This window comes from Sarcophilus harrisii, chromosome 4, assembly GCF_902635505.1.
Source record: "Sarcophilus harrisii chromosome 4, mSarHar1.11, whole genome shotgun sequence".
Classification (NCBI taxonomy): domain Eukaryota; kingdom Metazoa; phylum Chordata; class Mammalia; order Dasyuromorphia; family Dasyuridae; genus Sarcophilus; species Sarcophilus harrisii.
Genome location: NC_045429.1, coordinates 156,258,298 through 156,284,682, shown reverse-complemented (window position 1 = coordinate 156,284,682; position 26,385 = coordinate 156,258,298). Strand labels below are relative to the sequence as shown.

The window sequence follows — 26,385 nt, the reverse complement described above, 5'->3', positions numbered from 1 at the left end:
AAGCCATTTGCATCTCCTCCCTCTCCTCTTAAATTCTTTCAGAATCATTCCCTGAAAATTATACATCCTCTAAAAGTTATCTGCTCCCTCTCCCTTCATGTACATTTGGACCAGTTTCGGGACCCTGGTGATCCCCCTTCTCGTTATTCCTACCCCTTCCAGCAGAATATCCAGAAATATAGTGCAAAAAAGGGTGTTAGTTTTATTCACTCTTGATGGTAAACAAAAACAAAAAAAAACTGTCACAACCCCCCCTTACAAATCGTTTCCTTTGGGGGGGAGGGGCTTTTCTTCTATTTTTTACTTAGTTGGATTTAAATAATATTAAAATTTAAAATAAAACTAGAGAGTTAGGAGAGGGAACATTAAGTGCCTACTATATGGCACTTAATGCTTTACAACTTTTATCTCATTTGTTTCTCACCACCACCCTTGTGAGGTGTTATTATTTTTCTTATTTCACAATTTATTTCACATATGGTAGTTAAGTGAGCTAATCAAGGTCATATATAAGTATCCATTTAGAAGATTACTAAGACCATATTGACCCATGAATCAGACAAATAATTACAATCCTTGATTGCTCAGTATGAACAGATATACAAATAATCGATGAAAACTTTGAGGCAGTCTAAATATACCAGAGAAAGTATTCAGTGGCAAAGGTTAAAAAACAGAGTAGTCCAGATAAGGCAATAGAGTTACTATTCTTTTTTGAATGTTTATCTGATGGTTACTTATTTCTATAAAGGCAGGAAAAATAAGTTAGAAGGTCATTTCTAAAAGGACTATAAAACTGTGCATCTGCTTTGATCCAGTAATACCACTGTTGCATCTAAATCCAAAGAGACTTAAAAAAAAAAAAAAAAAAAGATAGAAAAAAGACCTACAGGTAGAAAAATATTTATAGCAGTTCTTTTTGTGGTAGCTAAGAATTGGAAATTGAGAGAACAGTTAACTGGAAATTGATGCTCATGAATTGGGGAATGGTTGAACAAGTTGTGGTATATTATTGAGATGGAACACTACTGTGCTATAAGAAATGACAAAGCAAAATGCTTTGAAAAGATTCATACGAACAGATACAAAGTGAGCCGAACCAGAACAGTCTGTACAGTAACAATATTGTACAATGATCAGCTGTGAATGACTTATCTATTCTTAGTCCCGATCTAAAACAATTTCCCAAGTTTTCCATGGAGAAAAAAAAACCAAGAGTACAAAGAATATACTGAAGCTTAAATGTATTAAGTCCCACTGCTAAGATTAGCCATTAAGAAATGTAAGCACTTTCATGGATACATAAGGAAAAAAAAAAGAGCCACTTGATCCTTGTATTTTCATAATAAAAATACTGATGTTACAGTATTTATGTTCTTTGATCACATAGGCTTTTGGTAGGCTTAAGTCATACTATGTGAAACTTGTTCCATGAACAAGAAGAAATGAAGAAATGGATGGATGAAAATGTGGCTGAATATGTACCTTTAGTCAGATACTTAATGTGGTTTAGAGAGATATTCTAATGAATCTTAGTTTTAACATACTGGAACTTAGCAAAACTTCAACTATGACTTTTCCTCACAGGGACCTCAATCAAGAAATCCTCTGCAGAAAACTACTTAACATTAGTGACAGCATGCTTAGTAGTGGGTCATTAAAAGAGTAGCCTGTTCATTCAATTTACTACAGACAATTATGTGTTAATTATGTGACAAGAGGTGGAGGAAGGAGTGCTATTTTATTAAAGATGACTTGAAAAAGGGATTACTTATATGGAAATCACTGAACACATACATATTTTTTTAAAAATTGTGTTATCATTTGCATACTAAGAAGTTTCTTGGAAAATGTGTGTTTTAATCTTGGAAACTTTTCCTAGTACCAAGAATAGCAATCTTCACATAACTAGTTAAGTGTTTGAACTTGGGGAAAAAAAAAAAAGGTGAGGGAAGGAAAAAAAGAATTAAAAAAAAAACATAATTGTAAATATTCAGAGAAAAAAAAATTCTCACATTAATGGAGTCCAAAAATGCATGCCTCACTCTGCCTATTGAATGCTTCACTTTATGCAGTAAATAAGTAATATGTTTTGCCATCAATACTCTGTAATTATGAAGATCATTGCAGTGATCAGATCAGATCTAAAGTCTTTCAAAGTGCTTTTCACTACACTGTTCTAGTTACTGTACATACAAATTGCTTTTCTCTACATTATTCTAGTTACAGTATATACAAACTTTTTCTGGTTCTTGTCATTTTAGTCTACGTTAGTTCATATAATACTTCCTATACTATATGAGCAGGGCAGAGTAATACAGGAATCTCATACTTCTTCTGGTCACTTTGCCTTAATACAATGTTAGATTATATCAGAATATATCTAATATCAAATTATATCAATCTTTCACATTACTTTTTTTAGTCCTAATTTTGCAAGCCATTTAAACTTCCAAATATTCTTCACTTATCTTCACTCAATAAAGACTTCACTATGTCTTTTCCACCTTATCCTTATTTAAAAAAAAAAAAGTATTATGACAACATTTTGTTCTTGTACTTATGAAACTAGTAATATCAGAGTAATTCCTAATATTTACTTTCATCTTACTGGATCTGACTCATTACACTACCCTGTCAAGTTACTTTTATATTCATTTAGCTTCAAATTATTTGCAAATTTCATAATCATGCCCTCTATACTCTCTAAATTACCAATTATTGCTTCATTAAAGATAAATTTTATTGCTACATTTTGTTTTATAGTTTATATATTATCCTTTTTTCCTCTGACAGAGCCAAAGATCTTTTAATTGCTAAAATCATAACAACAATGACAAGAGGAAAATGACCAATGCTCAAAGGGCTTCAGGAAAACATGAACACCAATGTGCCAATGTTGAGCTGCAAATTGGTCCAGTCACTCATAAAATTTCAAACTATGTTCAAAAAGTTACTAAATTATGCATACCTGATGAAATCAGCAACACCATATGTTGTATTTCTACTTCTCAACACTATATAATCTTTATCATTTGCTGAGGGATCTTTATAGCCATAAGAACTACCAATGTAGGGAACATGTGAAAATTATCAGTGAACTTCCTATGACTACAGAAAAACCTGAAGCAGCAAGGGATAATACAAGAATTTGCAGTATGCAGAGTATAACTTTCCAAACATACTGACAAACACTGACATTTTTATTAAGTAAATAACATTTAGATCCTCCTATAACATTCACATTTCTTTCTCAGAAAAACGTGATCATTATAATAGGCTGAAGAAAGAGCCAGTGTAACACAAACACTAAATATGAAATCAAAGGATGTAAGTTTAAACCTAGACCTGCTGTCTATGTATCCTTTTCAGTTTTGTTCACCAGTAACATGGAAAGGTTAGACTAGATGAATTTCAAGGTCAATTTATTAATGGCTTTCTAAGTGATAGGAATACAAAGAGAAAAGTAAAACAGTCTACTCTTGGGGAATTTTATCTTCTATAAGGAGGGACAACATATGCACAAATAAAGAAAAGTATAAAAAAAAGAAATACAAGATAATTTGAGGGAGACACCTGCATTTGGGGGAAGAGGTGGCAGTTGCAAAAAAAAAAAAAGGGAATTTTAAGAGGTAAAGGTAAGGAAGGAATATGTTTCAGATTACAAGAGCAGCCAGTAAAAAGGCATGTAGACTACTATGTCAAAAAACTAGGGCTCTCGAGCACTTTCAAGATGCCCAAAGAAGATAGGACTATCTGGAAATCCAGTAACTTCCTCAAAATCATTCAACTTCTGGATGATTATCCAAAATGCTTCATTTGGAAGCAGACAACATGAGTTCCAAGTAGATGAAGCAGATCTGAATGACCCTTTGTGGAAAGGTCATAGTGCTCACGGGAAAACACTTTCATGGGCATGTGAAGAACAATCCTGACATGGAGAAACTGCTGCCTCATATTCAGGGAAATATGGGTTTTGTGTTCATTAAGAAAAATCTCACTGAGATTAGGGATATGCTTCTGATCAATAAAATGCCAACTGATGTCCATGTCAGTGCCATTGCCCTATGTAATGATAAAAGAGCTAGCTACCCCAGAACACAGGCCTAAGTACCAAGAAGAAGTTTTCCAGGGGTATCACTGAAACCTTAAGTGATGTGCAGTTGATTAAGATGTGCTAGCAAGGCCATGTTGTTGAACATGCTGAAATCTCCCTGTTCTCCTTTGGGCTGATCACTCAACAGGTGTTTGACAATGGCATCATCTACAACCCTGAAGTGCCAGAAATCATGGAGGAAACTTTGCACCTTTGGTTCTTAAGAGGTTATCTGCAGACTGACTACTCAACTGTTGCATCCACACCACTCTAATTCATCAATGGGCAAAAGTGAGTCTTGACTATAGCTTTGGAGACTGAGCATATCTTCCCACTTGCTGAAAAGGTGAAGGTCTTTCTGGCTGAGCCCCTAGCGTTTGCCATGTCCATGGTGTTGTAACAAGAAGAGTCTGATGAAAATATGGGATTTGGTCTCCCAAAAGAGATACTATTTCAGTCTGTTTATTTGTGGAACAAAGAAATAAAAATGCTTATTAAAAGAAGAAAGGAAAGAAGGAGGGATATTTGCATTTACCATCAAATGCCTGAAGGGCAACCTTCAATATTCCAGGAACCTTCCAAGGGATAGGGATAGGGAAAGGGAGGGTTAAACTCAGAACAAATATGCAAGTCAAAATTTCCACATAAGTTATTTCGCAAAAATCTATGTCATAATATAGACTCTTATCCCATCATTTCTCTATAAAGAAGTGAGTAGCATGCTTCACTATTAGAAATCTAGTTGGTCACTATATTGATTGGAATTCTTAATTTTTCCAATCTGTCTTTACAATGCTGCTGTTGTATAAATTGTTCTCACAGTTCTGCTCATTTCACTGCATCAGTTCATCCAAAATTTTTGATTGTTTCTGTTTTGGCCAGAAAACTTATGGTTATTTCCCTCCTCCCAAATAAAATTTTTTAAAAATAAAAACTAGTTAGAAAAAGCCATTCTTTGCCTCAGTTCCTACTTGGTCTTAATCACTGAATGGGAATTGCCTCAATCAAATTAAAACCTTAGCTAAAAAGGCCAAGGTCTATTGCATCTAGAGCTATCTCCCTTCATCCTGATCTATATCAGAGTTTCTCAAACTTTTTTCACACCCAATCCCTTTTTATAAATTTTTATGCAACCACAAATATATCGATACATGATGTTGGAAGAATCAGAATTATTTAAGAACCCAAAGGGCAATGGAAAGATTGAAATGGGGGATAGCTAAGTGGTACAGTGGATAGAACACCAGCTCTGAAGTCAGGAAGATCTGAGTTCAAATCTGACCTCAGACATTTAACACTTCCTAGTTGTGTGACTCTGGGCAAGTCACTTAACCCCAATTGCCTCAGGAAAAAAAAAAAAAAAAAAGGTGAGGAAATTGAGACCCAAAAGTCATGTAATAAAAGCTAGAATTTAGTTTAGTGTGCACTAAATGTAGATCTCCAAATAGTTTAAAAAATGAAATAAATGATCAACAAAACAAAAAAGCTGACTTTTAGAAAATGTGAATCAAAGAAATTAAATGGTTCAGCTAATCTAATCAAATTGGCTAATTACCACAATTTTTTTTTTAAAAAAGAAAAGAGTCAGTTTACAAGACCTAAGAAAACCCAAGCATTTTTGGATTTATCATCAAATACTTGAAGAGCAACATGTACTGAATGTAGCCAAGAGACTTAACATTTCAGTGCTCTAGGAAACTCTCGTAAGACTTTTAAGTTGCAGTGATGGTTTTTACCTATATCAGAAGAGGATATTTATTGACCTGGGAATTCCCTTTACCAAATGAAATTGTAGTCTAGTTCCTATTCGTTTCCTGTCTCTTAAAGGACAATTAATAGGTATGCTACACAAATTGTGTTCAGTTAATTGATTAAGCTCTCTCCTAAATACTTTAAAGACAAACACAATCCTGCTATCTCAACTAAGGAGAGATAAAGCAAAAAACAAGAACTAGTCAAATATTATAAATGGATAGTGATAAAAATGTAAATAATATTCTTTCCAGGAGATTACAAAAATATACTACCATAGTCCCTAAAAAAAGTCATTTAACAAATATCAAGTTGAATTAGTGCTGCAAAGATGGTCAACATCAGAAAAATAACTAATACAATGACTACATTAAAAATCATATCAACAGATACAGAAAAGGCTTCTGACAAAATACAATGAATTATACTAACACCTAAAAATACTGGCATAAAAATCTTGTTATTTAATAGGATAATGTGCAAGCAAACACATGTTCAAAATCCTACATTATTTATAATGGAGAAATACTAACAGATTTCCCAATAAATATAGGGTTTTAAAACAAAGGTGCCCTTTTCCCCATTATTATTTGACATAGAAATTATTAATCATAAGACATGTGAAAGATATTAAAGGCAAACATAAAAGAAAAATAAATCATTCTTATTTGCAGACAAGATTATTTGTAAAGGCCAAGAAAAACAAAGAAATGAAGACAATAACTTCAGTGAAGTATCAGAATAAGAAGTAAATACATAAAAACATTAATATTTCTATAAAGCAATGATGAAAACCAGAAGGATATGAGAAATCCCAAATCACTATATAATGCATACATATCTCAGATACAATATGCCAAGACTCAATTAAGACATTAAAAAAAAAAAGATTTTAAAGCACTAAGAAAAAGTAAAGACATATTCATTGTTTATGACTGGACTGTGCCAATATGATAAAAACACTACCTAAATTTAAGTTTCAGATTAGTGCTACATCAATAAAATTACCAAGGGGAAAATCAGACAAAAAGAAAATACATTTGCAGTAACAAAATACAATTTCAAAGAAAATAAAATATAAAAAGTATAAATACAAAAATTAAATATCACTCGACTTTTAATAATACTACAAAGGGCTCCAATTAATTGGGAATTTCCCAATTATTGGGAAAACTTGTTTGGAGAAAAAAAGAAATTCAGACCACCATCTTATGCTATAACCCACATTAAATTTCAAATAGATATGCAGCAACCCAAAACCCCTTTTATTTATTTTTTTTTAAAAACTGGAGGAAAATGGATGGATGGAGGTACCTTTCATAATTATGATGAGACAAAGAATACTTACATAATATTTGTTTAAAAAACTGGAGGAAAATGGATGGATGGAGGTATTTTTCATAATTATGACTAAACAAAGATTACTTACATAAATGTTAGAAATAAAAAAAGACAAAGTTTCAATTGCATGAAAGTGAAAAGTTTCTGCAAAAATAAAATCAACTTAGACAAGGTAAAAAAAATTGATAGAGAAAAATCTTTGCATATCAGATAAACACTTCATATCCAAATATATGGGGAATTAACATAAACATAGAATGTCTCATTTTAGGTGTAGTTTTATAAGTTCTAGAAACTTACCTAAAAATTATTTGAAAGATTCACCATTCTTTGGATCATCTTAAGGTGAAGATTAAATCCTTTCATCACTGATCAGCAAATAACCAAAGTTTTAACAAAATTCAAAAACTCACTAGAGTAATATATGGCACAAGATAGTGATTATAGTGAATTTTAATAAGAAAAATATCAATTTTTTAAAAATTAGATGATTAGTTTTTCAATTATAGCAATTATACTTCCAAAGACCAAGAACTATTCCTAACTATATAGCTAGACAAAGAAAAAGAACAATCCTCAAAATAAGAACTATAAACTATCAATAATTATATGAAAGTGTTCCAGATCACTACTAACAAAAGAAATGTAAATCAAAACAATCCTGAGATTTCTACTTAAATCCAGTTAACTAGCAAATCAAAAACAAACAAAACAAACAAAAAAACAGAAATGGTCAATGCTGAAGGACCTCCAAGAAAATGAGCATATTAATAATATTGTGAAACTGTGGATTTTATAAAACCATTTGTAACTATACAAGAAAAGTGACTGAAATACCCATAAATTTTGGCCAAATTAATACTTAAGATAGTTCTTCCTCTCAAGGAACTAATATATGAAAGGAAAATTTAACAAAAATGTAAGTTCTAGCTACAGGTCAATAAACAAGCGGCTAATATGTGCCAGGACTAAGACCAAGGGATATAAAATAAAGCAAAAGACAATCCCTGGTCTCAAGAATCTCACAATTTAATAGTAGCAATGACATGCTTAAAATAACTATGTACAAATAAGTCATAGATGCTAAAGTGGAAATAGCTGACAAAAGGAAATTGAGAAAGACTTCTTATAGAATATGGAATTTTAGCTGAGATCTAAAGGAAGCCAAGAAAACCAAGATATAGAGATCAGAAGAAAAAGAATTCTAAGCATAATTCTAAGTCAAGACACGAGTATTTCATTCAAGGAATTACAAGAAGGTTAGTGTCTCCATATGCGGAAAGAAAGAGTGAAAGATGTAAGAAGGGAAAGGTAGAAGGCCATATTACGAAGGGTGGTGAACATCAAATGATTTTATATTTGATCCTGGAGGTGAGAAGATCCACTGGAGTTTACTGGGGCAGAGGGGAATGGGAAAGAAGGGATTTTAACATGGTCAAAACAGGGCACTGACAGTTCCATGAAAGAAGGACAATAGTAGAGAGAGATTCTATGATAGGCACATAACCAGCAAACTATTGCAATAGCTCAGGAGTGAGGTAATGGGGGTAATGTTATTAGGATGGTGGCAATCTCATATTAGTGAAGGGAACCATATATGAGAGGTATTACAAAGGTAAAACTGATAGACATTGGCAAAAAATTGAATACAGAGGATGAGAAAGTAGTCATAAGTAAGAACTTGGAGGACTGGGAGAATGATAGTGACTTTAATAGTAGTGAGGAATTTGGAAGAGGAGAGACTGATAAGGGAGAAAGATAATTCAATTTCAGACATGCTGAGTTTAAGATGACAATGGGACTTGGACATGCATAATATATCAGATTGTTATCTTGGAGAGGGGGAGAAAAAGAAGGGAGAAAAATTTAGAATTCAAAAATTTTTTAGTGTCATTTCTGAGACTTTCTAATGTCAAGTTAAAAAAAAAAACATTTAATAAGTACCTATTTAGGCTCCAGGCACTTTGCTAAGTAGAGTGGATTTTTAAAAAGGGCAAAAAAAATCACCCTTATTCTTAAGGAATTCAAAGAACATACAAAACAACTATGTATATGACATGAACCATAATTGTGTATATGATATTGAGCCATTTTATAATATCAAGACTTTGGTAGAAAGAACTATCTTCAGTATTCAGGAGCTGTGACTCTGGGAAGAGGATAGGTAGTTACAGGGAGATGTAGGATTATAGTTGCTGCACAGTCCTTTGCCAGATCAAATTTGTACAAGGGTTGTACATTCCTATAATAGGAAGTCGTAGTAATCAGAGGGAGAGGAGTTACAGAAGTTCAGGGGCTTACTTGCTAAATGGTGGCATGTGCTCAGTGGTTCGTGTTGATGGTTGCAGAGAGCTCTCATCTCCAATGATACTACAGCTGAGCATATAATTCAAAAGAGGCCAAAGACTAAAAGAAAAGGTTGCATATACATAATAAAAATATTCATAATAGCAGCTTTTTGAAGTAAAAAATTGGAAATAAAATGGGTACCCATCAGTTGACGGCTAAAAAATAATGGTACATTAATGGAAAGGAATATTAAGACAAATGAGAAATTCAGAGAAACTAACATTTTTATGAATTGATGATAAAATAAGCAGTAAGAGAATGAGAAAACTATTTCTCTTTCTCCTCACTGCTTATTTTATCGTCAGTTCTACATATAGTAGTCACTACAATGTTAATAGAAAAATAAAATTAAACAATGTTACTCAATTACGGCAAAGCCTGACTCCAAGAAAAAACAAGAAAATATACTTTCTTTTAGAGAAGTGAAGAACTACAAAGCAATGAATGCTACATTTGGTTGGTAATATTAGCTGGCTTTGTAGAACTTTGTTGTTTTTTATTTGTTACAAGGGAGATGTATAAGTAGGAAAAAATATTTGGAAATGTGTGATATAAGAACCAAAAAGCACAGATAAGACTTTTAAAATCTCCAACATTAAAATTCCATGACTCATTGAAATTTTTTTCATTCACTCAAATATTTACTGACCTCCTTTATGCTAAACACTGTGGAAAATAAATTGTATGAGATATAATATATCCCTTTTGGGAGTTTATCATCTAACAATGGAAACAAATTGCATAATTATAGAGAAGCAAAGTGTTGCATAGTGCAGAAGGCCAGACTTGAAGTCAACAGAACCTGGTTTCTACTCTTACAGACATATAGCAGTTTGTATGATCCAGGCAGTTCTCTCTAAGAATGCATGGTTCAGAACAGCTACCAATATGCTCGAGTCCACAGGAGAAATTTTTGTTACCAAAAATAATTCAGGTCTATTCTGAAAACAGAAGGAAACATTGGAAAACTAATGGTAGTTTTTTAAATGATAAGACTTGTTTTATAGAGAAGTGAGAGTCATTTTTTAAAAACTGCAATCCTCCATAACAAATCTAACTTAACTTGCCGCCTTATTTTCATTTCCAGGCGTACTTACTGTCCATCATCTATATCTTTTGTACTGATGGACAGACTCAGTCCAATACAATGCTGTATCATAGTGGAGACATCAGGTACTCTTCAGACAATTGGTTATTCCAGAATGCTATATTAGGGCAAATTCTTGAATATTTATAGAACTCATTTAGAAGACTTTCCAAAGTTCCAGGGAAGGAAGAGCACAATACTATGCAAATAGGTGCATCAGAAGGATCTCTTTATCTAAAAGGAATTTTTTTTCAAAGGTCAACACCTTTGTGCAATGTGTCTCTCTTTTTTCCTTTTTTAACTCTGGCTAGATATTAGCCATCGGGTAAAACTAAGTTCTTGGTTTCTAAAGCTTTCAAATTATTTTTATGATTTTGACATTCCTTAGGTGAAAATTTTTTAAACCAGCTCTATGAAATCAAGCTTTTTTTCAGAATCAAAAAACAAAAAGTTTCATGCAGTGTGAGCTTAGGATCTCAACACCTTTCAGTCAATTACATCAAGATGTGCTTGACTGAAGTATTCATTTAAGGCCTGCTGGCTTCTTTCTGATATCCTCATTGAGGATGTCCTCAAGTCATAAATAGATTATTCTCACATGCAGAGAGTATGTGAATAGTAAAATAAACATATGGATTATTAGTGAAGTCTCCAGTTCACTGTTTTGGGGGGGAGGGGTAGAGCATAAGAGAGAGTAGAGGGAAGGGAAGTCGCCTTGAGTTTGTTTTTTTTCCCCTAGACTTTTATTATCTTCCCTTTACAGCAACCTGGAGACTCCCATCCCTCAATGCATTCAATATTATGCCATCCCCAGCACAAAATTCCTTTATGTTACACTGGGCACAATCCATCTATTTTTCTTGTCTTTTTTTCATTATCAATTACACTTTATCAAGGAAACATCTTAGACTGTGATAATAGAATCAAAATGTGACAGTTTCATTGACTTGTTGGTATAAAGAATCATACAAATTTTGAAGATCTTTTCACAGTTTTTGTTTTTCTTCCAGTTTCATTCTTAAAGCCTTTGGAATGACTTTATTAGTTAAATTTCTTGCCAAACTTCCTTTAAACATTATATTTTTGCTGTCTCTCAGTGTTTTAAGAGATAATAACACTGTTCATAATCTTTCAGCATTATTCTCCATAAGAAGTTGATCAAAGAATTGATATTTTAGTTTTGTCCAAGTCACCATCTCTGCTTGACAAAGAGATGAGGTGTCTATTGACTGAGAAAAGTTTCTAGGCTTTTCTGTTCCTCATTACTGGTTAAATTTCAATATAAAATTATTATAAACAATAGAGATGTTCTTTTATTCCCATCCATTTGTTAAAATAATTTGTTCTAATCACACGCAATATCTTTTTTCTCATTTTTGTAATAGTTTTGATTTTTGCTATAAAGATGATGGTCTGAATGCTATAAAGAATGGTCTGATGATAGAAAAACAATAACAGAAAGATGATGGTTTTCATGGAGATTAGAAAAGGAAGAGCCAAAAAAGTAAAAAATGTGTCTAACACTATCCAATGATAAATGGCACCATTATAAGATTAAGCTGTGGAAGGAAATAGCATGTATGGGTAAAGTAGAGGAAAATTTATGAACAATAGGGCACACTAGAAGAGGAAAATAAAGAGGGTTACTACTTATACAATAAAACTATTAAGAGTTAAGCTGTAGTGGGGCAGCTAGGTGGCACAGTAGATAGAGCACCAGCTTTATAGGCAGGAGGGTTCAAATCTGGTCTCAGACACTTAACACTTCCTGTGTGACCCTGGGCAAGTCACTTAACTCCAACTACCTCAACAACAACAAAAAATTAAGCTGTATACTGAACATAAAAAGAAACAAACAACCAAAAAACCCAAAAACCTGGCAGAATGATTTGTACTTTGGTGAAGGAGGCATAAGTTTTACAAGGGGAACTGAGGGACATGTTAGAATTGGAGTAGTTTATAGATCCAGTTCCATACAAAATGTTAATAAAAATGCTTTGACTTCAAAATTCATAAAATCTAAAACTGATTGTGGCAGCCCTTTTTGTAGTGGCTAGAAACTGGAAACTGAATGGATGCCCATCAGTTGGAGAATGGCTGAATAAATTGTGGTATATGAATATTATGGAATATTATTGTTCTGTAAGAAATGACCAACAGGATGATTTCAGAAAGGCCTGGAGAGACTTACACGAACTGATGCTGAGTGAAATGAGCAGGACCAGGAGATCATTATATACTTCAACAACAATACTATATGATGACCAGTTCTGATGGACCTGGCCATCCTCAGCAATGAGATCAACCAAATCATTTCCAATGGAGCAGTAATGAACTCAACCAGCTACGCCCAGAGAAAGAACTCTGGGTGATGACTAAAACCATTACATTGAATTCCCTAATCCCTATATTTATGCCCACCTGCATTTTTGATTTCCTTCACAAGCTAATTGTACAATATTTCAGAGTCTGATTCTTTTTGTACAGCAAAATAATGGTTTAGTCATGTATACTTATTGTGTATCTAATTTATATTTTAATATATTTAACATCTACTTGGTCATCCTGCCATCTGGGGGAGGGTGGGGGTAAGAGGTGAAAAATTGGAACAAGAGATTTGGCAATTGTTAATGCTGTAAAGTTACCCATACATATAACCTGTAAATAAAAGGATATTAAATTTTAAAAAAAATCTGAAACTGAACATGGATTGCTTGAATCTTCTTTCTCAAGCCAACTATTTTCAATTTCTCCATTTTTCATTATCATCATTTTCCTAGTCAGTGAAGTTTGAAACTTTCAACTCATTACTGACTCATAATATTCTTACCTTCCCTGAAATGGCCATATCACAGCCCTCATAATCTCTATATCTGCCCCTACACTAGTCCAAATTTACTAAGTGGTATTCTTCTACCTGGTCTTACAAATGAGAGAGAGAGAGAGAGAGAGAGAGAGAGAGAGAGAGAGAGAGAGAGAGAGAGAGTGTGTGTGTGTGTGTCTCTGCCTCTCCCTCTGTCTCTCCCTCCTCTTCTCTAATACATTCTATGTAACAATGCTATATTAACCTTTGTAAAATACTACACCCATCATTTATTTTTTTGTGCAAAAGAAACAAGTTTATATATATATATATATATATATATATATATATATATATATATATATATATATATATATATAGCTATCCTTTAGCTATCCTAATCTTGCTTTATACAACAATTTCTCAATCCTTCCCCAAAGGGGTATTTTCTGCTCTAAGTAACTTACTCATTCTTGTTTTTACTTATTGATCTATTTCCTCTTCTCTCCCTATCCCCATCACAGTCCAACTCAAATACTATTCCTTGAATGTCTTTTTTAAGTATGCCAATCTATACTGATCCCTTCCTTCTTTGACCTCCAAATGCATTTTTAGCATATACCTACTGCCTTATATTAGTTTCATTATGCTATTCTTGCCTCTTCAACTTGTCCAGAGGAAAATGAAACATAAAAAGAGGTTAAGTGATATGCCAAGGATCATACATCTATATGATAGCAATTAGAGTAAGATCTTAGCTCAGCATCTTTTCTCCTCCATTGTACCATAAAGGTATATTATAGTCTGCCACCCCTTAGAGCTCAATGATAATTGCCAACAAGCCGTAAGTAAGACATCAAATATTACTAGTTGAAAATATTTGGAGAAAAGACATAAAAGCTAGAAAGTAAGGGTTATAGATAGTAGCTTTTCCAAGGTGCCTTCAACTTGGAAAGATCATATTCCTGCAAATCTGAAACACTCTCTCATCCCCTTTAATGGACAAAGTTCATTTAAACTATATCTCATGCTCCCCCATGTGCTATGAATTAGCCCAATTTTTAGTAAGCTCCCTCTAAGTCATTCAGCATGCAGTGTAGCATTTAGTATTTTAAAGTACTGCTTCAGGGAGTTTTCCACATAGTTGCCAATTTGTTGCCAATCCTGGCTTGCTTTTGTTATTTATTTTTCTTTGCACTTCACTCAAGGCAATAGAAATAGGTCGACAATTTCTAAAGAGTATCACAATTCAAGTCAGCAAACATTTATTAAGTGCCTATAAAGTCCAAAGCATTAGGGATACCAAAACAAAAAGTTCCTTCTAGCATTTAACACTTTCTATCACTCTCCTGGAGAATCTCTCTTTTTTCAGATTTTTGTGTCCTTGCTCTCTTCTGATTTTTTTCCTATCAGTCTGACCAGTTCTCTTTTGCTGACTCTCTGACCAGTCTCTTTTGCTAAGGTCATCCAGTCTAAATATCTTAAAGTGTGGGCTATCCTGGTCTCTCTTCTTTTTCTAAATCAGTGATCTCATCAGCTGCCATAGCTTCAGTCACATTATTTAAAAAAGGTAACTACATACACATACTTCATCTTTTTTCTGAGCTCTGATCTTTGCATCACCTGATGGATACTTCCATTAGGATGCATCATAGGCATCTCAAATCCAACATTTCTGAAAGTGAATTCATCTCTATGCCTATCCCTATCCCTTCATCTAACTTTCTATTTCTGTTGAGAATACTTACTATTCTTTCAATTCAAGTCAATTCAAATCAAGTATTGTCAATTCTATCTGTGCAACACTACCCTCGTTCTAGCCTTACCTTTCTCCTGGACAACTGTATTAGCTTCCCAATATCTTCCTAATCCACAGTACTTCATAAAGCTGGCAAACTAATATTTCTGAAGCAGATCTGACTACATTAGTCATTTGTTCAAGAAGTATTGTTCAATTGTGTGACTTTTTGTGATCCCATTTGGGGTTTTTGTTGGCAAAGATAATGTAATGGTTTGCCATTTCCTTCTTCAGCTCACTTTACAGATGAAGAAGGCAAATGGGTAAGTGTGTATGCACTAATCTAGTTAAACATCTGAGGCCAGATTTAAACTGAGGAAGATGAGTCTCCTGTTCTTTGTTCTATCAAGTTAGACACCTAGCTGCCCACAAGAGGCTTTAATAGTTCCCTGTTATTTCTAGGATAAAATATGAGCTTCCTACCTTCCAATCTGGCTTCACACAAACCTTCAGCCTGATTTCACATTATCCTTCATGCACTCTATGCTTTGACAAAACTGTACCTGTTCCCTTATTTAGCATTCCATTTCCCACTTCCAAGCCTTTGCACAGGCAACTATCTCCCTATGCTGCAAACATTTCCACTCCTCACCTCTGACTCTTGAAATTTCTGGTGCCCTTCAAATGTCAATTTGCTATTTCATTTTTTTTTTTTTTTTTTTTTACTTCCAGAGCCTAATATATAATAAGGCCACTGAGTTGGATAAATTTCATAGTAGTTAAATTTTAAAATAATGTGGATACGTGTAAAAATTTTAAGAAAACAAATTAATCCGTTGTGCTTATCAACAAATCTGAAAACCCAGGTTGTCTCTATGTCCTCTCAGAGGAGAAATTTATCATCAGCTCTTCTTTTTCCCAATATGTCATAAAGCAGGCATATCTTAATATGAAGTATGACTTTTTAAGATTTTGATAATTATTTCAATATATTTGGATTCCTTTGTAATTTTATGTACTTTTAACTGTACTGTGATACAATTGGTTTCCTTTGTAATATTATGTATGCACTTTATTTTATGCATCTAAAATCATTCTTAGAAGAGATCCAAGTCTCACCAAATTGTCCATAGGATCCATGATTTAAAAAAAAAAAACTTTTAAAAAGAATTCCTATTCTAGTTTTAGCTCCCAAATAAAAACAAAGAATGTATTAAAAATAATATGCTAATTTCTACAAAAAGAACCATACCTGTAATGAACATGCTCAGACAGGAACTCTACTAAGTCTAATTCCAAAAATCCATATTCAGAAAATAAGATTTATGCTTTTAACAAAGCAATAAGTCAACTAACTCTATCTACTAAGACACAATTCCTGGCTGTCATCCAAATCTGATGCATAGGACACAAAACTTTTTGCTTCAAGGTTGAATGAAGTCATTAAACTTCATGTCACTATACAAGATAAACAGATAGTACTCATTCAAGACAGATATACCTTACATAAGCTAACAAATGAGTTGTTATATCTACAAAGAAGTTACAATTTCCTGTGTTTCTGTATGTTTTCATAGATTAGAAGAATTTTGAAACGGGAGTGCCTAAACTAGTTAAATTCCCATTTTACAACCAAAGACATCAAAACTCAAGGAGATTAACTGAAGTGACAAAATCAAAAGCCAGTTTCAAGTTCCAAGGCCAGTACTCTTAGCACTGAACTACATACTTTATGTGTGTATGCAGTGATCTAAGTCCAGGTGATTCAAATAACTGGTTTAGCTCAATATTTTAAAAAGTGAAAGTTTAAAAACCTAATAAAGATATCCTATTTAGGCAAGGTCTCTTGTAGTTAGTTATGCTTTTATCAAAGGGATATTGAATTAAACACTAAAAAACACTAGTTATTTTTCTTAAAGTCTAGGAGATTAAAAAAAAAAAAAAAATCAATGAAATTTGGAAATCAATGCCTATTTTTAACCAGAGGTTTCAAGATGAGCAAAATGTCCATAATCTACAGAGAAAACACATTTTTTGACCTGAAGAGTTCAAATGTTATCCTACTTTATAGGGCTAATTCAGAAGTAAAATTGCATAATTAAGTAAATGTTTTTCATTTCGAGTACGTATGCATGCAAAGGATAGACTGATCTAGTTTTCTTTTAACTCTTCAAGAATATTTTAATAGAAAAAGGAAGGGATGGAGGTGGAAGCTGTGGGGAGGTGGAAAAAGTATAATTGTTAAAAGTTTCTACCTGTTCGAATAACTTTAATTCTCTGTTCTCTCAGCTACCCAACACCTTGCGCTCAAAATTATAACTATACAATTCTTTCTAGTGAAATTCTTTCACTGGCAGAATGCATATAGTTGGTTGCAGCAAGTTATAATTCAGTTTGATTCAAGTGTTTGAACACACAGTAGGTACCAGAATCTCATTGGGCTTGCCGCTGATGATGCCATGATAAAAATTAAGGAGTCCCTGCCATAGAAATTGGGGGCAAAATAAGTACACAGACGATGATAAACAAAACGCGTGCAACGAAAACATATACAAAGCAAGAACATAGATAATACAAAGTGAACACTATTACTTGAAAACTTAACTTTTGTAAGATTTGTTCTGCCACTTCTGAACTATTTCTAGGAAACTAACCTTTACCTCTTTTTTTTTTTTTTTTTTTTTTTTTTTGCTCCTTTAAAAGTATGACACCACCCATCGACACCTGCTCTCCCCGTTCCCGGCCAGGGATAGACAGATCCAACCCGCAGATGCACAGTCTTTCTATGGAGATTTCTCGTGCCTATGGCAGGCAGGTAGAAGAGGCAGGACTAGAGGAGCCTCCCCGTCTCCCACCCCGGCCCGCACCCCAGAGAAGCTTTGGGAGGAGGGCAAGAGAATGCGCTTACCTGTAAGACCACCTCGTTGGGGAGCTGCGCGGCCCGGAACAACTCCACCACCCTCCCGTTGGACGCCACCTTTTTGGTGCTCTCGATGTCGCAGTAGGAGAAGAGATCGGAGTAGTATTTCTGCTCCGCATCGCTCAGCGTTAATCCCTCCATCTTCTTCCCCACCCCCTCCCTGGCTCCTCGCCGCCGCCCCGCCCCGCGACCCCGGGGCGGCGGGGCCCTCAGGCCCGGCTTCCCTCGGGAACCCCTCGAATCCAGGCGTAGGAAAAGGGAACGTGGCCCGGGAGCCAGGCAGCCCCCTACACCGCCGCCCTAGCCCGGCTCACAAGCACGCACGCACGCACGCACGCCGGGGCCGGGTCAGCAGAAGCTCCGGCCCTCCCCTCCCCTTTCCCCGCCGCCGCGACCGCCTCTGGCCGGGACACAAGCAACAGGGCTGGGGAAGAAGAGGAGGCTCCGCGTGCCGCCTCCGGCGCTCCCACCTTCTGCGGAAGAGGGTCCTTCTCGGGCCCCTAGTCCAGGGCCAGTTCGGAGGCGCAAGGCCCGGGCTCCAACGCCGACAACGGCGCCGCGAGGCGAAGGCGACCTCTCCGAGCCTCCGCCTTCGCCGCGGGTTCGAGCCGCCCCCTCTTCTTCCCTCCCCCAGCTCCCCAATCCACTTCCCGCCTAGCTTCCTCTTCCGCCCACCCTTTCGGGGTCAGCCTCCTGAAAGAGCGGCAGCGCCCGGAGAAAGTTCTGGGGCTTCTAAGCCAAAGTTTCAGGGGGCGCCTGGCTGAGCGCGGCGGCCGCCCCGCGTCCCCCCGCCGCCATTTACTGCGCTCCAGCCCCGCCGCGGACGTGCTCACACTAACCCTGACAGCGGCCGCGGCGGCGGCGGCAGCGCCAGACCCGGATGTGAGGCCGAAGGCGAGCTAGCACCCGGGAGGGTGGGGGAAAGGAGAGAGAGAGAGAAAGGGGGAGGAGAGAGAAACCCCCCGCTGAGGCGCGTGCCTTTCCCGGGAGAGGAAGGCGGGCACAGCGCCCTCTGCTGGTGGGCGCCCCCAAGCGGCAGCGAAGCCCAGCCCGGCCGCGTCCCGCCCACTCTGCGCAGCCCCGCCGCAGGAACATTTTTGTTCCTCAGCAGGGATTCCCCCGAGCCTGGAATGCGCTTCGTTCTCCGCTCCGGCTGCAGACTCCCTTCGCCTCCTCTAAGTTCCACATAAACTCTCACCCACTAGCTTCCTACCTTCTTAATTCCAGTGCCTTTCTTGTAGCTAGCTTCGTATGTAGGTCTGCATGTCGTCTTCCCAGTTCCACTGTGAACTCCTGAGGCCAGGGACTGCGTTTTTTCTTCTTTTTGTGTTCCTAGCGCTTCGTACAGCGCCTGAAAAACAGCAGGTGCTTATAAATGCTTAAAGAACTGGACTGATGCCAGGAGTGAGGGCATCTGCGTTATTGTTGTTATTGTTATAGTAACAATTCACATTCTCCAAATGGTTAGCGTTCATGACTTACATAATACTTATTATAGTATATTATATGTTACTTATATGATACTCATTATATGACATTATATTATATGATACTTATTATATTATTACATTACTTATATGATACTTATTATATTATGTATTACTTATATAATACTTATATTATTACATTACTTATATGCTACTTATATATTACTTATATAATACTTATTATGTTATTATATTACTTATATGATACTTATATTATAATGTAATATAATATTATATAGTACTTATATATTACTTATATAATACTTATATTATTACATTACTTATGTTACTTATATAATACTTATTATATTATTATATTACTTATATGATACTTATTATATTATAATGTAATATAATATAATAATATATAGTACTTATATATTACTTATATAATACTTATATTATATTATTACATTACTTATATGCTACTTATATTATATTATATATTACTTATATAATACTTATATTATATTATTACATTACTTATATGCTACTTATATTATATTATATTACTTATATATATTATTAATTACTTATATGTACTTATATATATTATATATTACTTATATAATACTTATATTATATTATTACATTACTTATATGCTACTTATATTATATTATATATTACTTATATAATACTAATATTATATTATTACATTACTTATATGCTACTTATATTATATTATATATTACTTATACTTATATTATTATATTACTTATATGCTACTTATATTATATTATATATTACTTATATAATACTTATATTATATTATTACATTACTTGTATGCTACTTATATTATATATTACTTATATAATACTTATATTATATTATTACATTACTTATATGCTACTTATATTATATTATATATTACTTATATAATACTTATATTACATTACTTATATGCTACTTACATTATATTATATATTACTTATATGCTACTTATATTATATTATATATTACTTATATAATACTTATATTATCACATTACTTATATGCTACTTATATTATATTATATATTACTTATATGCTACTTATATTATATTATATATTACTTATATGATACTTATATATTACTTATATGATACTTATTATATTATCACATTACTTATATGATACTTATCATATGTTATGTTACTTATATGCTACGTATATTACATTATATATTACTTATATGATGCTTGTTATATTATATTACATTACTTATATGCTATTTATATATTACTTATATGCTACTTATATTATATTATATATTACTTATATGATACTTATTATATTATATGTTACTTATGTGCTACTTATATTATATATTATTTATATGATACTTATTATATATTACTTATGATACTTATATTATATTATTACATTACTTATATGATACTTATCATATTATATTATATATTACTTATATGTTACTTATAAAATATTATATTATCACATTACTTATATGATACTTAGCATATTATAGTATATATTACTTATATGATACTTATATTATTGCATTACTTATATGATACTTATATTATATATTACTTATTTGATATTTATTATATTATATATTACTTATATAATACTTATATATTACTTATATGATACTTATTATAATATATTATTGCATTACTTATATGATACTTATATCATATTATATATTACTTATATACTTATCATATTATATTATATATTACTTATATGATACTTATTATATTATATAATACTTATATATTATATGATACTTATATTACATATTACTTATATGATACTTATATTAATACATGTTATATTTTATTATTATATTAGCATTAATTACTTATATAATAACAGTAATTATTATTTTTTAAATGGCCATGCTTGTTATTGGTGTAACTCTTTTAGTTTTTCAAAATATTCACATATTCCACTATGCAATTTTACACACATTTTACCACATTACCACACATTTTACACTCTCTATCTCCCTGGGAAGTTTATGCTATTTTATTCTTATCCTTTCCTTTTTCACAACATTCACTTCCATCATTCCAGACCTCCAACTTTGGACAAGTCATCTCTGTGTACCTCAGTTTCCTCATCTGTATGTACTTGATTCCCCCCAGTGCTTGATTGTCATTCAACCCACTCAAACTGTGTTAGGGTGGCCTGATATCTAAGGAGAAGAAATAATCTTAGTCATTCAGTCTCAATAACTAACTTTAGACTAAATGTGACCTCTTTGGAACTAGAATGACAGTACCCAGTAATCTTGTTTAGATTGCCTAAAGAAACTTGATAGCACTAGGAGTTATCTGTAAAATTATCAAGGTAGTTCAGATAAGATTAGATTGTGACATTCCAGTCCCTTCAGAGAGGAAAGAAGGAAAAGCCTCAGCCAGATCCCCATTTTGGCCACAGAAGGACCTTGCAAGCTTCCCAAGGTCCATGATACTTTGAACTTCTCATTCATATCCTAACACTGTTTGGAGACAGTAGGCAAGACATTTTCACTGTTTCACCAGGATCTTGGCAAAGAAATGGCATAATGCCTAAGGGGAACTTCTTAAATATCCTAAAATAGAAGAAAGGTATTTCAAGTACTCTGGAATTATGAGTTATCTCTTTGCCACACATACTTTCTGAACCACTTGTTTTTGGAATCTGTGTTAAGGAGGACAGTATGTCATAGATTGCAGAGGAAGAGAATGGCTTTCTACAAACTGTTGTTGAAACTGAACTAATAACCCTTCCTAAAAGCTGGTGACTGAGGTACCACCACACACCTCTCAGATTTGCTAAGATGACAGGAAAAGATAATGATAAATGTTGGAGGGGATGTGAGAAACCTGGGACAGGAATACATTGTTGATGGAGTTGTGAATGGATCCAACCATTGTGAAGAGCAATTTAGAACTACTCCTAAAGGGCAATCAAACTGTGCATATACCCTTTGATTCAGCAGTATCTCTACTTGCTTTGTATCCCAAAGAGATAATAAATATGGGAAAAGGACCCACATGTGCAAAAATGTTTGTAGCAGCCCTTTTTGTAGTGGCAAGAAACTGGAAAATGAATGGATGCCTATCCATTGGGGAATGGTTGAATAAAGTATAGTATATGAATGTAATGGAATATTATTGTTCTGTAAGAAACAATCATCAGTATGATTTCAAAAAGGCCTGGAAAGACCTGCATGAACTGATGATAAGTGAAGTGAGTAGAACCAAGAAAACATGGTACACAGCAATAAAATTATGTGATGATCAATTCTGATGAAGATGGCTCATCAACAATGAGATGATTCAGGTCAATTCCAATGGATTTGTGATGGAGAGAGTCATCTGCATCCAAAAGGGGACTATGGAAACTGAATGTGGATCACAGAATAGTATTTTCACCTTTTCTGTTGTTTACTTGCTTGTTTTTTCCTTATTTTTTCGTTTTTGATCTAATTTTTTTTGTGTGTGTGTGTGTGTGCAGAATGATAAATGTGAAAACATATAGAATTGCACATGTTTAACATATATTAGATTACTTGCTGTCTAAGGGAAGGGGTGGGGGAAAGGGAAGAAGAAAAAATTTGGAACACAAGGTTTTGCAAGGTGAATGTTGAAAACTATCTGTATATATTTTGAAAATAAAAAGCTATTTTAAAAAAAGCTAGTTGATGATTATTGACCAAATGATAATCATGCTGGGAATTATGTACACACATTCAAAAATGGGGGGTTTGATCTGAGAGTACTAAAGAGACCTCCTTTTCCCCAACACCTTCCTGTTACACTTAGATCCTTGCAGGGATCATAGTATTCACTCTCCCAGGATCTGACTCCTCAATGTAAGTATGAGTTGGAATAGATAGATTGGGCTACATGTAAAATGAAAGAGTTTAGACTAGGTAAATAGTCTCTGAGGTCTCTTCGAGATCAAAATCTAAGATTTTATGGCCCAAATCAGCAATAGAGTTAAGTCTTCCCTGACATTTAAGTTCAGTATCAAGACTAGGGAGTTTAGTGAAATGGAAATAATTTGGATTTGAAATAAAAAGATCTCTGGCCAAATCCTAGCTCTATTAGTCTATCACAACTGCTTTGTGTTTGAGCATTCTCATTTAAAAAATAAGGATACTGGACGAGAAGACATTTGAATCCCTTTTCAGTTCTAAATAGACCTTCAAAAAGCAAAAAAAGTAACCACTAACCAGAATGACCATGGATTTGCTAGATACTATACCAGGTCTTTTTATCCCATCTAAAGCGAAAGAGTCTACATACCTTGTTAAGCAAATAACCAATTTTTATTTTTAGTATAAATTGATTCCCATTCCCAGATTTAGATTGCCCTATTGCAGATCAGACTGGAAGTATGAAATAATATTTTTATTCATTATAATCTTATGTCACATATACACATATCACCATTATTCCTAAGAATTTTTAATAAATATTTCCAAGATAATTATTGTCATGCTATTTTGTTGTTTCACTCCATACTTAATTCATATCACAATTTCCTCTAGGTATTCACTTGATATTCCTCTCCCAATCCCGTGATGGCCATCACTTTGATGTTAGATATCACTGAAGATAAACTCAAATTCCTCCTCCCAGAGCTTGTTTGTGAACCCTCACAAATACCTGAACACTTCAACATCTCAGTATTTACTGAGAAGCAATGGTTTGCTGAATAGAGGAAAGCAAAAGTGAAACTAATTTAGTATATATAATTTTTATCTAGATCAAAGTATGCTATTACTTCTGTTGTGTGTCTTAATCTGAAAATGATAAATCTCTTTCTGTAAATCTGCAGAATTTGGTGTATATGCTGTTTGATTTTACATTTCTGTTTAAATAGAACTCTACAGTCTGCAAAACATTTTCCCCACAATGTAACACTAGTAAGGATTGTTATTATCATTTTTTCAGGTGAGAAAACAAGTTTGAACAGAATTGTTACTTGCCCATAGGCAAACAGCTAGTCCATTGCTCAGTCCAGGATACTGTATCATCTCCTTTATATCTCATTTAAAATAGCTAGCATTTATATAATGTTTTAAGTTTCAAAAACTGCTTTATAAATATCCAAATTAATCATCACAGAAACTATGTAATAAATGCATTATCTCCATTTCACAGGTGAATGTTGTTCATTCTTTGTTTTCAAAGAGGACCAATAATATCATGGGGTGTATTAATTGGATTTAATATTGAGTCAGAGTTGCACAAAATCTCTTTTCTAGTGTGATTGAATTATGATGACAAGACAGAAATCAAGATAACTGATGATAGCCTGGCATGTAGGGGATGTCCTTGAAGTCTTTAATGTCTGATCAAGCTCTATGTGCTCCACAATGCCTGTTTCAGCTGCTTTTGTGGCTCTTAGAACAAACTGTCATCTGCTCATTCCACTAAAGGAAATCTTCACCTTTTTGAAGTAGATTTTCCCAACTCATTGAAGGAACTCAGGTCTGTGGTTTACCTTCAACCTGGTTTAGCCCATCTGGCAAAACAGGTGTGACCACTGTACATGCTATAGCTTCTTGGAACCATGGGTAAGAGCAAACTGAGGCAGAGAAGTTAAAAGGACTTCTCCAGAGCCGCACAACTAGTAACTGCAGGATTTGAACTCATATCTTTCTGTCTTTAATCGTTGTGCTCTCTATATCATATAAGTTAATATTTTAAGTAACATATGAATTGGAACTTTGCCAAGGTACTGTGCTAAGCACTGGAGACATAGCAAAAATGTCTAGTCCCTAAATGTAAAAGTTTACATCCCTAGTTGAAGAGACAACATACATATACATGGGTATAAACAGAATATATACAAGGTAGTTTTGGGAGGGAGGGCACTAGCAGCTGGGGATAAACACGTGCTTCATAGAAAGTGCTCTGCTTTGTACTAAAAGAGAAGCACATATTTTAAGCAAATGTTTAAACCACAGACCCTGCCTTCATGGAGCTGAATTAGTTAATGAGCTAATAGGAGACATTATTGCTGTCTAACTAATCTATTAGTAAGCACCTACCTCAAAGGGTTATTGTGAGGAATAAATTAGCTAAGCTAGATAAAGTTTTTAGAAGGTCTGCAAACATGAGCTACTCTTAGCTATCATAAGTAAATTAGGAGTACATGGAACATCTTACTTATGAGATTTGTGGACTGGAGAAGAATTTACAAATAAACAAGAGATAGAGCATTTGAAATGTGAATTGGATGATTATGATTATGTTAATTTTTAAAAGGTTTTGTACAAACAAAACCAATGCAGCCAAGATTACAAAGCAGAAAATTCAAGACGTATCAGTGGCTACAGTAATAAACTGCATATCTTGGAATACTATATATTGAAAACCAAAAGACGTAGGGTTGAAGTTGAAAATAGTGTATCTAACAAAATTAACTATAACTCTAAAGGGAAAAAATGGATATTCAATGATTTTACAGACTTTCAGGATTTTGCCAAAAAAATTACTGAACTTAATAAAAAACTTACATTTGACATATAAGATTCAAGAAAACATAAGGTAAACAAAACATCAAAGACTAACTTCAAGGGATTCAATAAGGGCAAACTGTTTTATCTGTAGAAGTGTAAACCATATATCTAAGGTTGTCATTAGTACTTGGAATTGGATTCCAAAAAACTGGAATAAAGCTGAGTATGATGTGATTCTAAAAAGCAAAATCATGTAGGAAAAAGTAAAAACAGTAATTATGTTATATGAATGAGGTTCAAAAGGAAAAACAAACAGAGGAATTAGTGAAGGAGAAGTGGTAGTTCTGAAATCCTACTGACATGGGGAATGGGTTAAAGAGGGAAAAAATATTTAACTAGAAGGA

The 26,385-nt window shown here is 34.0% G+C and overlaps 1 protein-coding gene across 9 annotated transcripts in view; it reads right to left on the bottom strand.

Moving 5' to 3' along the window:
* Positions 1-18,495, bottom strand: part of REPS1 (RALBP1 associated Eps domain containing 1) — an 84,131-nt gene extending 65,636 nt beyond the window's left edge. For all 9 annotated transcript variants that reach the window (XM_023503231.2, XM_003769497.4, XM_023503233.2 and 6 more), the window contains exon 1: positions 18,075-18,495. In XM_023503231.2, coding sequence (XP_023358999.1) covers positions 18,075-18,227 — 153 coding nt within the window. In that variant the 5' untranslated portion in view covers positions 18,228-18,495. The remainder of the gene's footprint in view (positions 1-18,074) is intronic.
* Between the last annotated feature and the right edge of the window lie 7,890 nt (positions 18,496-26,385).